The sequence below is a fragment of the Pseudonaja textilis genome, chromosome Z, assembly GCF_049901715.1.
Source record: "Pseudonaja textilis isolate UNSWEBS1 chromosome Z, rPseTex1.2, whole genome shotgun sequence".
Classification (NCBI taxonomy): domain Eukaryota; kingdom Metazoa; phylum Chordata; class Lepidosauria; order Squamata; family Elapidae; genus Pseudonaja; species Pseudonaja textilis.
In genome coordinates, this window is record NC_142008.1 from 37,031,013 (window position 1) to 37,047,341 (window position 16,329).

Consider the following 16,329-nt stretch of genomic DNA (forward strand, 5'->3'; position numbering starts at 1 on the left):
TCAATATTTACATAACGCGAGGACACTCCCCTGATTTTTAAAAAAGCCCATATACACCATTTTTCAAATATTATTAATGGATATAAGAAAACCTAAAGACCATCCTGAATTTGGTTTATTTAAAAATGTATACAATACAGCAAATGTATTCAGGCATAAGGGTTTTACTTTATAACCAAGTCTGATTTTATTTTTATTATAAAATTTAATCAAGACCATTTTTGGTATACTTAAATACTTGTTTTATCATTTTACAAGTTTTTCAAATGGATGAACCTGTTCATCTTAGTAAATTAAAACAGCTGTTCTACCAGTATTAAGATCAAATGCATGGCATTTAATTATTATCTTTTAATAGGTATGTTGCATTTCTTTGTGTCAAAGAGAAACAAGTAATCAACCTTTACAATCAACAAAGCTGTTTTAGAAAAACAACTGAAAGACTAACTATGGAAATAACCATCCTTAAAAATATCTCACCAAAAGACTATTCATATGAACACAGGAAAATGAAAAGAAAGTGTCACATATACACTTTTTGTCTCTAACAAAACCTATGCAGATGCTAACAATACTTGTAACGATTTAATCTTTGCATTAAAAAAATCCTTGATTCAGTACCTGGCGCCTGTAGCTGTAGGAGGGAAAATGGCAGAACTAGGAGAAGGAATAAAAGTTTTGAGTTATTATGTAGCCACAAAGTCCAACTCCTTTTGATAGCAATGGAGCCTTATTTAACGCTAACCACTACTGATTGTTAGTTGAGAAGTTTCTGATGCAACATATTCCTTTTTTAAAAGCAATAAATCACATGTGGGCTTGGATTTTAGGGCAGTCAGAAATCGAGAAAGCTGCCAACAGTCATTTTAAATAATGCCTGTCCTGATTAGAAAATTCTGGAAACTAAAGTTCAAATTCAAAAAACTAGAGAAGATCACATGAACTAGATAACTCATCTTCTTCAGCATAAGAGAGTTTCTTGTGTTTTCTTTAACCCAAATCATGTTTATTGGAAGTCATTTCTCCCAAGAGAAATGAGAGCACAATATAATCCCAAACAAAAGTACCTTATACAAGATACACTGAACCATAACATTCTTGCCATAATGTCATAACCCCTGTACTACTTTCCTGGAACTCTTTGTTGGACACTCTCTCTCTCTCTCTCTCTCTCACACACACACACACACAAACACACACACATTACAAACATTAAAATTAAAGGGCCCTGATCATATTGTTTTAAACAAACAACTTCAATGTGCAAGACAAAGGAATATGGCTAGACTATAATGGAAAATAATGGTTGTACATTCCAATAGGACAGTGATAAACATTATAATTTTCAAATGGTAATAAACTTATCAGAATAATGGAATAATAAAATGGAATGGGATTGTGGAGATCTTCTAGTTTAACCCCCCTGCTCAGGCAGTAAATTCTATAATCCTATGGTATAGGGCTGTCCAGTCTCTTCTTAAAAGCCTCCAGTGATGAAGTACCTACAACTTCTGAAGTGAAGCTGTTCCACTGATTAATTGTTCTCACTGTTAAGAAATTTCTCCTTAGTTCTAAGTTGCTTCTTTCTAGGATTAGTTTCTATCCATTGTTTCTTGTCTTGCCTTCTGACCCTTTGGAAAATAGGTTGACCCTCTCTTCTTTGTGGCAGCCCCTCAAATATTGAAATACTTCTATCATGTCACTCATAGTCCTTTTCATTAGACTGCAAAAACCCAATTCCTGCAATCGTTCTTCATAAGTTTAATCTCCAGCCCACTAATATCTTTGTTATTCTTTTCTGTACTCTTTCCAGGGTCTCAACATTGTTGTTTTTTATAACATAGTGACCAAAGCTGGCTGCAGTATTCTAAGTGTGGTCTTATTATAAAGCGGTATTATAAAGCGGTATTAATATTTCACGTGATCTTGATTGTTTGCCTCTGTTAATGCATCCTAGGACTCATTGGCTTTTTTTGCTGGCTCATATTTGATTATTCTTTAACAAGATGTATATGAATAAGAATTATGCACTCATAAAAACCAAATTTTCTCGATTTATTTCTGGTTTCAGATACTTTCTTTTGATATATATTTGCTAAATATTCTGTGAATTGTCATTTTCTTTACATGCTGTGCTATTCTAATTCAAGATTTTAATATTATAAAATGTCATCCTAGATATTTTCATTAAATTGGAAAACTAACATATCTGTCATGCAATATATAAATAGGAACAGTTATAACCTATTGTCCAAAATGTAGAAAGAGATAGATTTACCCCAAATGGAGGATATGAAGAGGAAGCAGTGGCTGGAGCAACACCCACTGTGGGAGGTGGTATCCCTGAAGATGAAGGTGGGAATAAACCCAAGGCATTCAGATTTAGCCCTGGAATTAAATGTGCTTGAAGCTGGAATAATATGGAAGATCATTAGTTCAGCAACATAATTAAAAATAATTACTATCTTAAATAAAGGATTCTTTCTTGCTTAGAAGTCAAAATGTAAATAATTTAAATGGAGTGAAATTTCTTGTGAATAATTTAAAAATTAATATAATCTTGTATCAACATCTAACAATACATACACTATTTTGTCAGAACCAATTATTGATTGATTCTATGAAATAATGTAACACATTAATGAAATATTTCCATTAAATTCCTGTTGTACATTTAAATCTGCATGTTTAGCCTTCACAGATAATTAAATACACAAAGAAAGATTATTACAATATTCACTAGAGGAGAAATAAAAATTGTCTTCTTAAAAGAGTTGAAATTATCATGAAATCACCATGGGATGAAATTTTCTGCTTATTATACCTTTCAATATAATGGCTTACAGCACTTTTCAGTCACAATGATCAAGAGAGAATGAATGCACTTGCAACTGGATTACCTAACAAACTACTTTGGACCATTAGCAAAGTATCATAATCAATGCATCAATGTGACCCATTTCAAGAGTTATATCTTTTTTTCTGATTCAGGTATTAGCCTGAAAAGGGCATGCCTTTAAAGAAAAGCTGCACTCATATGCACACCTGTTCGAATAGCATCTTTCAAATTATTTTCAAAGACCCTAAGTACCCTAATAATGTAATCAGGAATATACCAAACTTTACTTTTAAAAGTAAGCAGCCAAGGCTTTTCTAAGATGATTCATTGGGATTCTCTAACTGCAACTAGGAATAACAAGATGGTTTCTATTTGGATTTCATCTACATGTATGCCTTATTAGATTTTCCCAGTAGGACAAAATACAAACTTTTTTTTCCTGAAATTGATTTAGCTCTAATACTAAAAGAGAGGGAGGGAGGGAGGGAGGGAAGGAGAGAGAGAGAGAGAATTTACATTCATAAATGCACTTACATTCATAGCAGCAATATCATTTTCATAGGACTCCCTGATTTTCTTCATTATTTCCTCTTCAGCTTTGGCACATGTATCAATACTGCCTTTAACTGTAATGGTTCGTTCTGGGTTATATAGTGTCAAGTCCTGCAATCTTCATAGCAAAAAGGGGTGAACTGATATGCATGTAATAGCTAATATATAAAGCTGAAACTGAAAATAATTATTCTTCAAATAAACTTAAGTATTTATAATTCTTCAGATAAATGGTAGACAAAATTTTAGAATATATAGACCCTAGATGTATCATTAGTAACTCAGGTTCAAGAATGCCTGACCATCAGCCAATCCATTTTCATGAGTGATATAGTCAACTAGAATAGTCAACTAGAATGCCAGTCATCTAACAAAATATGGTTTGTTAGTGGAGCAATGTGGAGACATGGATTGGTTGAGAAGACAAGCATAGAGTAGGCAAGAAGCCAGTAAGATGTAGCCTCCCTTTTAATGTCTTCTACCTTCAGAAGATAATCTTCAACAATTTTCTACTCTTCTAAATCTGATTATTTAAGTTATTGTTGTATTCATGCATATTAAAAACCTCACATTTAACATGTCACCACGTTGTTCAGTGTTTAACATTTTAAGCTATATGTACCATTATAGCTGTTTCAAGGACAAAGGGCTTCGCTGTTCAATTCATGTTATTGATGTAAACAATTTATTGCAAAATTGAACAAATCCAAAAATGAATACAATTACAAAAAATCAAAATATGAGTCTTTTGACAATAAAACAGGATACTACTAGGATAAAATTACTTTTGCTTTCACAAATATATGGATCCTAATCATGTTCCATCTAACATGCAAACACAGACATACACATATAATAATTATTAAAATAGACTGGAGACAAAATATATCTTAACTACAACATACTGGCCAATTCAAATGATACCGTACTACCTGTTACAACTTTTCCATTAAAAAAAAAAAAACCCTCCCTCACAAAAGTGAGGATCAATAGTTCTCTGTGCTACTGACTTAAAAGATGGGAGAAAACTTGAGACTCCCCTGGCTTTCCAGATGCAGACCTTTAAAATGTATAGTTTAAATCATTTCAGCATCCCTGTGGAGTTTACCACCGAATACTGGACTTACTGCAGAATGTGTCATGGAGAGTTCTTCCTCCCATGTACTTGGAAGCAAAGCTGATCTTACTAGATTTCCTGCCTCAGGAGGTGGGAGGGAGTTCCCACCCAGTTTGAGAGCTGTAGTCCATTGGGTGCCATAAAAAAAATTAAGAAAACTGCACTGAAGTGTTTTCTTTTATTATCCGACAACTCCAACAAAGAAACATAAGAGGAACAATGCAGAGAAATGGAGAACAAAACAAAAGAAATTTTATTTAATTTTTTTTTATTCTGAGGGGCGTAGGGAGCTGTGATAAAGAAATATCTCTTAATAATTTGCAGTAGCCCCCAAAACTGTGATTGATGAAAATAGGTTCATGTCCTTTCTTTCAAAAACGTTGGAAAACACTGCCCCTTAACTCATGTATCAGCATCTACTGCTAGAACTTGCTACAGAATTATGTACAGCTGGGTAAAAGGATTTGAGAAACATCTGAATACAGTAATGGCCTTACATGTATACCCTAAAGGATAATGCATTGATGTCTCAGACATCCACCCTTAAGACATGGGTGTTTGTAGGTACCTTTTAGTTCAAATTATTCTTTACTGGTGAGTACAATGTCATTCCTGACTCACAACAAAATGAAACCGACAATTACGTAAAACAAAATATATCCCCATCCCACCCCAATAGTTTGGATTCTTGTATAAGAATCCAATCTTTTCTTCTTTCAAGTATCAAAGCAGAAGCAAGAGAGACAGTTAATACCCAGAAGAGCACATCATTTTAAACATAAAATATGAACAGATGTTTCTGAACAACTATTTTATTTTTAGGTTACTTACACTTGTAAAACAATGTATCTTTTTGCATCTGTAAAAAAAAAAGCAGATTCCATCTCCAATTCTATGAGCCAATGCAACTATGTCAAGACACCAACCCCCAGGCAACTTAAGAACCAAGTGAAGGACTACATTGCTGATGTGAAATCTCAGTACCATAAACTCTAGTAACATATGCAACATTCAGGCAACAGCCATTTCTCTGAAACACAATTACACTAGGAAATCTGAAGAATCCCTACTGGCAAACATAAAGTACTATTCCCTGTGGGCTGCCAGCAACCTCTGACATTCTTTTCCTTGGACTTAAACCATGAATACCCAATGAAACAGAGCTATTAGAGAAGTGTTTGACCTTCCGTGATCCTTTTCACATTCGAATTGGAGGCATTCAAGTAGATTTTTGTTGCCTTGGTAGCTGTCTATTTCCTCAGAAGGAAATACTCTACACCTAACCTAAACAAGAAATGCAGCATTCCTTCTCTGCCTATTCCCAGTGCTGAGAAAAACTGTTCCACAAACTATTCATTTTTTTGAGAGAGAATAAATCTTTTAATTGCAGGGTAAGCACAGTCAGGAATGGGGGAAGATCCTCTCAAAATCAGATGCAGAACTCTGGGTAGAATGAGATCTCTCTTCATAATGAGTAAAATACATAAGAGATACAATACTTCTATTGATAGTTTTGTGTTGTGAGATCATGATAACATTGCAGGCATTTCACTACACATGGGCTTATAGCTGAGAAAGTAACACTATGGTCTTTCAAACTGGTACCAAACACTTATCTAGTGAGCTTTCTAGAATCTGGAAATATGCTACATTGAGGGAATAAGACTTCTTTTAAAAAAAAACCAAGATACGAATCTGGAAAATAAAGATGAAATCTCATTCATCAGCTCCATTCTAATATGACTCAGAAAGTACAATGCCTGAAAGGTGATTATGAAATTTGAGTCATAGTCAAACTGAGTCAAAGTTCACTAACACAGAAGAAAAACAGCAGCTGTTATTTTCCCTAACATGAGATTTATGTAAAAGAATACCACCAATTACTGTAACTTCATAGTGGTGGATAAAAAAACAAACACAGTACTGAAATAAAAATATTTAAGAGATAATAAATTATGTTAAAATAGTAAACAATTACAAATATAGATGCATATGACATGGAAAAAAATGTTTTGTGAATAAAACAGTTTTGACATTTGGCCAGTTCATTCGTTCAATACTATTTGGTTTTGGGCTTCAGCTAAGACAAATTCTGGCATGATGAATAAAGATAAGGCCTTGTCCTGCTTTCCACCTCATCTTCGTCAACATAGTCTGTGCACCAGCCCACCCATTAATTTTGCTAGCTCCTTTCTTTTCCATCGCCACCAACATGCTTTAATTAAAATGTGGTTTACTTAACAGGTTTATTTGCTCCTTACTCCTTTTTCTTTCTTTCTCCTTAACTACCAATATATGACACTCCTGAGCTTGCTTTTTCTGTCCTCTTATTTCTGGGCATCCAAACTGGCCATGCCACGGTTTGAATTTTTTTTGCGTAGCCTAAATTAAAAAGCTGCTTGAAACCTGACCTTTATTTGCCCTAAGAAAAATCTAATAATTAAGGAGCAGCTGAGAGTCTCAGTCCCAATGTCACAAACTTTTTGGGAAAGCAGTGAAGGACAGTACTTCGCCAAGGGCCCTACTGTGCAGCTCCCAAGTAGAACAGAGTAGCAAGGCAGCTTGTGCAATAGAGCTTTTGTGAAGCCCATCTTTCAGTGCTTCCCCCATTCAGTGCTTCCCCCATAAGGAGCCACGGATGCCCCCACTTTTTTTTTCACTGATTCCCTCCTGTCCAAATACACCATCTCCTATGGTCTGCCAAAAAGGAAAACTCCATTTGCCCCACTCTCTCCTGCACCAAAGTCACTTTAGTGCTTGCCTGGCCTTTTTCCCCTTCCACATACCAACCACAACTCCTATTCTCCATTCGTCCACCTGGAAAAGAAACGCCTATCAAACCATTTCTTTGGGCAATGCCCCCACCCAATTTTCTGGAAATGCTGAGTGCACTTCAGGCTACTGACAGATTGATTTCGATATGCATTCCCCCCATTGTGCACCTGCTTACACTCTTCTAATTCATTTCTTTCCAAAGACTATACAAACTTAGAAATATAAACTTAGAAATTATCTGTGGGGCAAATTATTCTAAAGGACAGGAAAATAATTAGGAGGCAAACAAAAGCTAAGGTTTCTTGTCATTTTCAAGACAGAAAGCAAAATGGGTATGTGATCTCTCACTTAGTAACTGTTTCACTTAGTGATTGGGTTGTCAATTCCAACTGTATTTGCTAATGAGGCAACCTATACCTTTATCTCTGATAACCAGCTAAAAGCAGGTTGTCAAGAAATTGTCAAATTCTTCTTTGAACCTGTATGTGTTTTGCCTGATTTTCTTTCTTCAAAAGATCAAAATGAAAAGAAACAGGGTCAAAAATATGTAGGTGCAATATTTTGCCCCTTTTATCACTACCACGAAAGCTCAGAAGTGAGCTCTGTTCACATTCACTTCTGATTTTTCTACCACTTTCCATCACACTAGTTTCTTTTCATTTCCCTCAATTTCATGGAAACTCAGGGACTCTTGGAATGAGAAACTAGGAAGATGCCTTATGGACCCACTATCCAGCACATTTTTGTCTTTCTTCTCTAGCCTACAGAAACTGGCCTAGATAAGCAATGGAACTTTCTGCCAGTGGCCAGGAAATTTTCCAAGTGCTTTCTGGAATCCTTCTAAATCTATTTGCAGTAGTAGACTATTCTAAAGGGCCTGGCTTCCATGCAGAAGTCCTGATCTTTTCATCTTTAATTTGATGAGGAAGTGATCTGACCACGGATGTCAGTATCGTTCATCTTGAGTTAACATCTCATCTGCTCTGAAGTAAAGACTAGCTCCATTGTGCCTTGTCATGTGTTCCAGGGATGCAATTGCTTGCAATAAACCCCATGATCCCTATGAATTCACTATGAATTCACACGAACCTTCCTTGGAACAGGGAAGTTGAAGTAACCCAAGATTAAAAACTTCAGGAAATCAAAACTAGTGCAAAGAACTTCCATATTAACAGAAGCAGTAATGGAAAATATGGAATTTGATAATATACAAATGAGCATGTCATGAAATTCTACTCAAATTTAGATGCAATAGAATGCACTGCATTGAAAACATATTTCTTGGGAATTCTGTAACATTTTCAAATGCAATATATTGAATTGCATACCTGAGAAACACTGTGTGTGTGTGTGTGTGTGTGTGTGTGTGTGTGTGTATATATGTATACATATACATATATATACATATATATATATATATACACATATATACATATATATATACATATATATATGTATATATATATGCATGCATGCATGCATACATACATACATACATACATACATATATATATATATATATATATATATATATATATATATATATATATATATATATATAATCATAATCTTTATTTGCATTTTTATGCATAAGATAGATTTATGGTGTAACGTGACATTTCTATGCAAATAAAATATATTGATTATTGCATAGATATAACCTAATGGAATTAGCAACTCTGAACGCAGTTAATTTTTTTTTTTCTAAAAGCCTGCAGGTAGTTCGTAGATCTAACAAGTATAACATTTTAGGATAGATTTGTTACATACTTCCATAAAAGACCAAATACTTACGGAGATATTGTGATTTTTGTGTCAGTATCCTGTTCAATTTTTTTCAAATTCCGTCCCTCTTTACCAATGAGTCGACCAACAAAATTATTATGTGCCAGTATCTTCAAGGGAATGTCGTCTGTGCTGTAAACATTCCAGACAGGTGTATAAATGACAGTCCCATAATTTAGCAAGCTCATATTAAGAAACAATCATTTTTTCATGATCAAGTTTATAAGTTTATTATATAATCAAGAAATTCTCAAACTATCCTGGAAAATTAAATTTGCTCAAGAATAAAAGTTGATGCTTTAAGCCCATCATTTCCAAATTGCTTTGAATATATTTACCTTTATACTATCTATATAATCATTAAGAACACAATTGCTGGTTGTTGATTACCCAAAATATGTTTGAAATAAGGCTTAGTTGTAAAAAATATGTGTTTACTGAAATATATAGCTTTTCTATTATAGTTAGATTGGGTTTTTGACTCCAAAGCAAATTTATTCTCAATTTAATCAGATTTCTTGTGTTTCTATGAAAAGCTTCTTCATATTATTTCCTATCTCTAATAATGTGTGACTTCTTTTTATATTCAGTAATTACAATCTGTCTAGGACACCATCTTATCACAGTTTAGGGAAGAACAGAATGTGTTTAGTATCCCAAAATAACTAGATGAGCTCTTTGATTATGACTTATCCCCTTTACTATTGTATTAACAAGAAGTTAGAAATGAAGTGTTATACTGCGATTATTTTAGGGCTTATAGATTGGCGAAAACAATCTAGGCCAATGTGATTTAAACTTTCAGTGAAATAGTCAGTGACATAATAAAACTAGATCATTTAAAATTGCTTTCTTTTTTAAAATTTGCAGTAACTTTAACTATTAACACTTCCATCATGATTCGATTATTACTGTTCAATTTATACAACAGTTAGGATGATACCATGTTTCTCACAAAATAAGGCCGGGCATTATTATTTTTTGACCCCCCCAAAAATGGCTAGGTCATCTTTTCAGGGGTGACTTAATTCCCTCCCCTTGCACCCTCGGGTGGGCGGGCAGCGACAGCTTGGATGTTGACCTCGGCATTGGTGGGGCACTTCGTATCGGGAGACCTTCCGCCACCGTTGCTTTCCCAGGGCTCCTCCCTGTAACTGGAGCCCAGCAGAGACACTCGGCTTCAGGCGCTCCTGTCGCCGCCTTCCCTTTGCCTTCGAAGGTAAAGCCAATTAATTTAAAAATGATGCCCTACTACAACAAAGACTCCCCTGCCCGCGAGGGCAGCCCAACCCCACATGGGGAGGTGAATCTCCTGGGGCTGCAGCGCAGGATCGGCCCACCTCGGGACAAGCGCCCAGCCATCATCCCTGCCTGGCACCGGGCAGAGCGTGAAGAGCTTCGCCTGGGGCACCCAGTGCAGCTGAGAGGTGGGCCCTCCTTCCCGGCAGCAGAGCTCTCACCAAGGCAGCGAGCGCCTCCCCGCCGGACCCTCCGCTCATCCCACCAGGGCCACACCAGAGCCGTGTGGGCTGGGCAGAGCCAGGAAAGCGAGCTGTGGGTGCGCACCCGCCTGCCAAGCAAAAGAGCTGGGCCAACCTGAGCTTGGCTTCCTTCCCAAGTCCCTCCAGTGCAAACCCGAAGGGGCCACCGGGAGAGGCTGCCTGAGGCAGTGATAACGCCCGCCCGTCTGTGGAAAGGGAGGCAAGGTGACGGCAGCGCTGCTTCCCTGGCCAGCCAAGAGAGCCCGAAGCTGCTTGTCCTTTCCACCTCTCGCCCAGCCCGTCCCTGTCCCCACGCATCTCCAAATGCGCCAGCAGCTCCAAATGCTGCAGCGAAACGGGCATCAGGCAGAGGTGCTGACTCTGCAGGGCTCAGCTCGGAGGATGCTGGGTGGGCGCTATCACTGTCTCGGGGGGCCTCTCCCAGTGGCCCCTTTGGATTCGGGCTGGAGGGACTTGGGAAGGACTTGGGAAGAAAGCCAAGCTTCCTTCAGGAATAGGACAGGACAGGATTAAGACCTTATATCCCTTTGTATATGTTTGCCATAGTTAAGTATAAGTGGTCCTCAACTCACAACAGTTCTTTTAGTGACTAAAGTGACCTTTAGTAAGTAAATGAACTCACAACAGTTCATTTAGGCTCTGAAAAAAGTGACTTATTACCCCTTTTCACATTTACAACTGTTGTAGCATCCCCACGGACGCATGATCAAAATTCAGGAGGCTGGCAACTCATATTTAAGACAGTTGCAGTGTCCTGGGGTCATGTGATCCTTTTTGCGACATTTTGACGAGCAAAGTCAAAGAGGAAACCAGTCACTTAACCGTGTGACTAACTTAACAATTGAAGTGATTCACTTAACAACTGTGGCAAGGTGAGTTGTAAAATGGGGCAAACTCAATAAACGAATGTTTCACTTAGCAACATAAATTTTGGGCTCAATGATGGACATAACTCGAGGGTTACCTGTATTTGAGACACACAGACAAGAAGGTAGACTTACTAAAACACCTTTACTCACTATTTAGTGTCTTGAGCTTCCTTTTCCATTATTTCCATGATAATTTTACAAGCAGTTGAGCATCCTTCTGGAGTAGAATGGATTGTAATTGGTTTTTCAGCAGCTCCTGCATTTTCTTTACGATGAATATCAATCCTGAAAAGAGAAAAAAAAATCTAAAAATATTTGTGATTTTCAAAATCCGAGTCCTTGAAAATAAACCAATAGAACCAAATTCAAATGTCATACTGTCAGATTAGTGCCTTTTCATTAATACCATGATACGTTCAGCTCAATCCATTTGGTCTTGTTGTCTAACCTTATTTAGTTTGCATCTGCCATAAGATGAACATGCATACAGAAGATGTTTCTCATCCAAAAACTCCTTTGAGGGATGAAACCAAATCCTCAAGAGTGTAATTTGTATATATTTTAATCCAATCAAATTTTAGACAAAATCCCTCTGAAATTGAGCTTGTATCCATGGAAATGATTTGCCACTATCTTATTTTCTTTTTTTCCCCCAGAAGTCCTGTAACTTTCAAATGATCTATTACACTTACCTTTTTAAAGCCCAATAACTCATATTCATCCACTGTTATAAGATCTGCTGATCAGAATTAAAGTTTTGAAGTGATTTGACCAGTCAGCTAACATATAAAGAAATATCAATGATTTGCTATATTTTCCCTACTTTGGGATTTGCAAAATTTCAAATTCTTCTCTCATTGTAGTGCCAACAGAGTGTAGTGTCAAACCTTCATCAACTGCTTACCATCCATCTCAATACTTCTTGTACTGCACCTCTAGAACTACCTTAATTCAGTGCCATTTTCAAACCTGTGACTGAAGAACACGTTTTGGTTCAAGAATGTTTGGCTTTCAAACAATCCTAAAAGTTCACTCAAAAATGGATATTAAAATAAGCAATAAAATACAAAAACCTGAATACAGTTAAATACAGCTAAAAAAATCCTTCATTTTCTTTGCTTCAAAAAAGACAGTACAGGAAAAGTACAATGAAATGCATAGTCTTCATTGGACATTCTTCAATGCAAAAATACTACATCTCCATATTGGCTGATTTCATTCTGCTAGATTATGGTTTTGATAATTGGAAACATCTTACAGCTCTCCAATTTTTAATTCACAAATTGATTATGCTTTCAGTATTCTACCATTTCGACTTACAGAAGTCTATTTTTATTTTTTTTAATCATTCTTAAAAGAAGTGAAAGTATGTATTAATATATTGTACTGAATGCACTTTTTAATTTTTTTTTTTTAAAAACTCTACCTCAAAAGTTATTAACATACCCATTCAAACTTTAAAAATAATTAACAACGATCTACCAAACAAGTAAGTTAATATTATTAAATTTAACTAATAGAACAACTGGGCAAAAATGACAGCTATGGCCAAATCAGTAATAACACAGTCTTTCTAACCACGTTGTGCTGATCAAAGAATGAGCTGTTGAATGACCCTGTTTTCCTCCTTTCTATCCTCTTGACTACCTGACTCCTTAATATCCAGATTGGGGAAATATAGATGCAGGACAATATAATGAAATGTGACACATTTTAATGTTTATCAGGATTCTTAAATGTAAGAACTCTTAATAGCACTACAATCCAGTTAGCACATCTCAGTTCAACTGAATACTCATGAAGCAGGATCATATGAAGTCAGTCTTCTTTTCCAATTAAAAATTGTATTTCAATAATTTAAATGCAACAATGTAACACTTTAAATTATACTAAAAATAATACTTCATATAGTGACTTACTTTGACTGTGTCTGCTTTGTGATGTTTCTAATTGTGGCTCCTTCTTTTCCAATAATAGCTCCTACAAACTGGGTTGGAACAAGTATCCGTAATGGAACATCAGACTGTGGTCTTGTTGCCGCACCTGGTGAACCTTGTCTAGGGGGACCTCTCTGCCCAAATCCACGTCTACCTTGAGGATGCTGCTGAGGAGGTAGTTGGGCTGCCATTTCATCAGGGATATATGCAACTTTTAATGAATAGTTTTCAAGCTGGAATCCGTTCAATTTTTCTATTGCTCTGTATAATTTTGCAAAGAAAGTAAGTTGTTGCAGATGAAGCAGAACAGAAAGCCAATCAATTATGGTATAGCATTTCACTGGGAATGGTAAGCTGTCCCATCTGACTCATGAGATCATAAATAACCCTTCTCTTTATTCCTAAATATTATCTCCTTCCTTCCTCGTGGGGAAATGCCTTAAGATGACTCAAAGCAGCATAAATAGCAACTTGAAGCAGAATTTCTCTGAAGTACTGCCTTTTTCTTATTTCCTTAGAGCAAAAAGTACTTTGGGAGCCAGCATCTGAAAGTGTTCCCAGTTCTAAAGTGTTTTGAGTGCTGGCTTTTGAAGAATCACATTTAATTCCTTTCTCTTTACAGATAGGCATAAGTTGGCAAAAAAAAGCCCTTTGGCAAATGAAGATATGATTGGCTGGAACCTTAAAACTGCTTATCATTGGCAGGTAGGCAATATGATAACAGGAAAGGACTCTGGTCCTAATTTATGACATTACAAGTAGAAGGAAGAGAACTGGACTTTGGTCTGGATCCTATTCTCCAGCATGCTCAAGAAATTCAAATTCTAAAAGTAGGTAATCCTCAGTTCTGTTCAATAATCTTTGAAACTGTCCTGTTTAATAATCTTTGAATTTACTACAGAGTTTAAAAAGCAGGTTTACAACTGGTACTTGAATTTACAATGGTTGAAACATCCCCCTGGTCTTGATTCAGGCACTTGGCAATTGGTGCACATTTCTGACATTTGAAATGTCCTGCTGTTATGTAATCATACCTTTTGTGACTTTCTCAGCTGGCTTCCAACAAACAAAGTCATTGGGAAAACCGGCAGCAAGTCACAAGTTGTGGTTATGTGACTATGCTTAGCAACCACGAGCGATTTACTTAACAATGATAGAACTCAAGTTGGAAGTTGGACAAGTTCACGTTTTACTTAGAAACAATACAAAGCAGAGTTGCCAATCTTAGCTGTGATCATTCAAAGATAATTCTGAGTTAGTTGTCTAAATTTGAATTGTCATTCTTTCATCTTCCTTTCTGCTTTTTCCTTCACATTATATAACTGTTTAGACAACAAATCTGAAAGTAAGGTTTTATTGCATGCTCGTAAGTGAAGAATTTGCCTTTTAATTTGAACTACAAATCCTGCATGAATAGGAAGGGAAAGAGGTTTCTTTTTTTCCTTCTCTGCCTTTCCCAAATCACCAAGTTTTAGAAAAACCTATATACAAATAAAATATCTAATCCAACATCTCTCAACTCAAACATGGGTTTCTCAGAGTTCCCTATTTATATTATTATGGGTCTATTTAAACCATTTGTCTTCATAACCGAACAATTCCTGCTTCCTCCATCATTTTTGAATCAGTATAGCAACATATTATAACATTAAGCCTTCACTCATACCAAGCTCATTTCAGACAAGAGGACTAATACAAGTAGTGAAAGCATCCTTATTTTGTTTCTTTTGAAGGGCAAGCAGCCAATCTGTCTTGGCAAACTTGCTCTTTCCCCTTTTTTCTGCTTATATGCAGCTGTTCATGAACTGCACCTGGCAGCCTGGGGGCAAGTGTTACTCACTTAGGCAAATATCTACTTACAATAATGTATAAATTAATTGAAATTATCAATTGATTAGTACTGGCCAATTTGTAACTTTTTTAAAAGTCATGGTACATTTGAAACCTAACCAAACAACTAGCTCACCTTATATGAAAAGTGAATTTAGGAAAATTGTTATGACTTTGAAATCATAGTACACTACAAAAAAAAATCATTAAATATCTATGATTCAGCATTAAAGTTTTAGTCCACATGCATGCACCCACATATGTATTTCCCAGAGACAAGAGACAGAACCCAATGTGAACAGCAGCTTACTTCAAAATTGCACCCATTTGAGAGACATATGTACTGAAAGCAAGGTCTACTAAAGAATCTTCTAACTTTAACAGGCAAACTGTTCCTTGTAGGGAAATGATCTGATACAACTCTTACAACACACAATTCTAGGAACCTTACTTCTATAAAGGCTCTTTGAAAATTGTCCATAGCACTAAATTATTGCAAAAAGCAAGTGTAAATGTGTAGGGAACCATACAGGAAAAAAAAAGGAAACTAAATTATTAATTTCAGTTAGCCACTAGGTGGCACATAGTTCCATTTTAATATTTTCCTTCTGTAGTGGAATGACACCAGATTTACCAAGCAAATGTAGACATCAAAATATTATAAGTCATAAAATTGAAAAAAATATACCCAAGTACTAAAATTGTTGTGCATAAGCAGGTATCTCTTCACATCTCCATTTGTAATTTTATGGTTTTCTTTAATGCAGCTTTGGGTCCATATCACATTTTTTGAAAAGTTAATGTATCCTTTCTACAACTGTTTATCACCAATAATACTTTTATATTATAACGGCTGTACAGGTAGTTTTTGATTTATAACCAGTCAGTGTTTTAAGAAAAAAGGAACTTATCTACAGATATTCTCAATCATCCAGGTTGTGGTTGTCCCAGAGGTGTTTTTCCCAAAAAGTTACTGGACATTCTTGGGTGTTTTCTTTAAAAACGTTTCACTTCTCATCAAAAAAGCTTTTTTGGTTCAGAAATTGGGGAACTTATGACAAGTTACAACAGTTCTTTTCCTCACCCAGTGTTCACATGACTGCACTATGGATACTCAACAAAA

General features: G+C 36.0%; 1 protein-coding gene across 3 annotated transcripts in view; it reads right to left on the minus strand.

The window, feature by feature from the left end:
• IGF2BP3 (insulin like growth factor 2 mRNA binding protein 3) overlaps positions 1-16,329 on the minus strand; it is a 63,465-nt gene that overhangs the window by 13,109 nt on the left and 34,027 nt on the right. For 2 of the 3 annotated variants that reach the window (XM_087916498.1, XM_026706400.2), the window contains 5 exons: positions 13,359-13,637; positions 11,590-11,724; positions 9,078-9,200; positions 3,374-3,509; positions 2,279-2,410 (listed from right to left, as the gene is read on the minus strand). In XM_087916498.1, the coding sequence (XP_087772624.1) occupies positions 2,279-2,410; positions 3,374-3,509; positions 9,078-9,200; positions 11,590-11,724; positions 13,359-13,637 (805 nt within the window). Of the gene's footprint in view, positions 1-621; positions 658-2,278; positions 2,411-3,373; positions 3,510-9,077; positions 9,201-11,589; positions 11,725-13,358; positions 13,638-16,329 lie in introns of all 3 variants that reach the window. The other variant, XM_087916497.1, reaches the window with a different exon arrangement.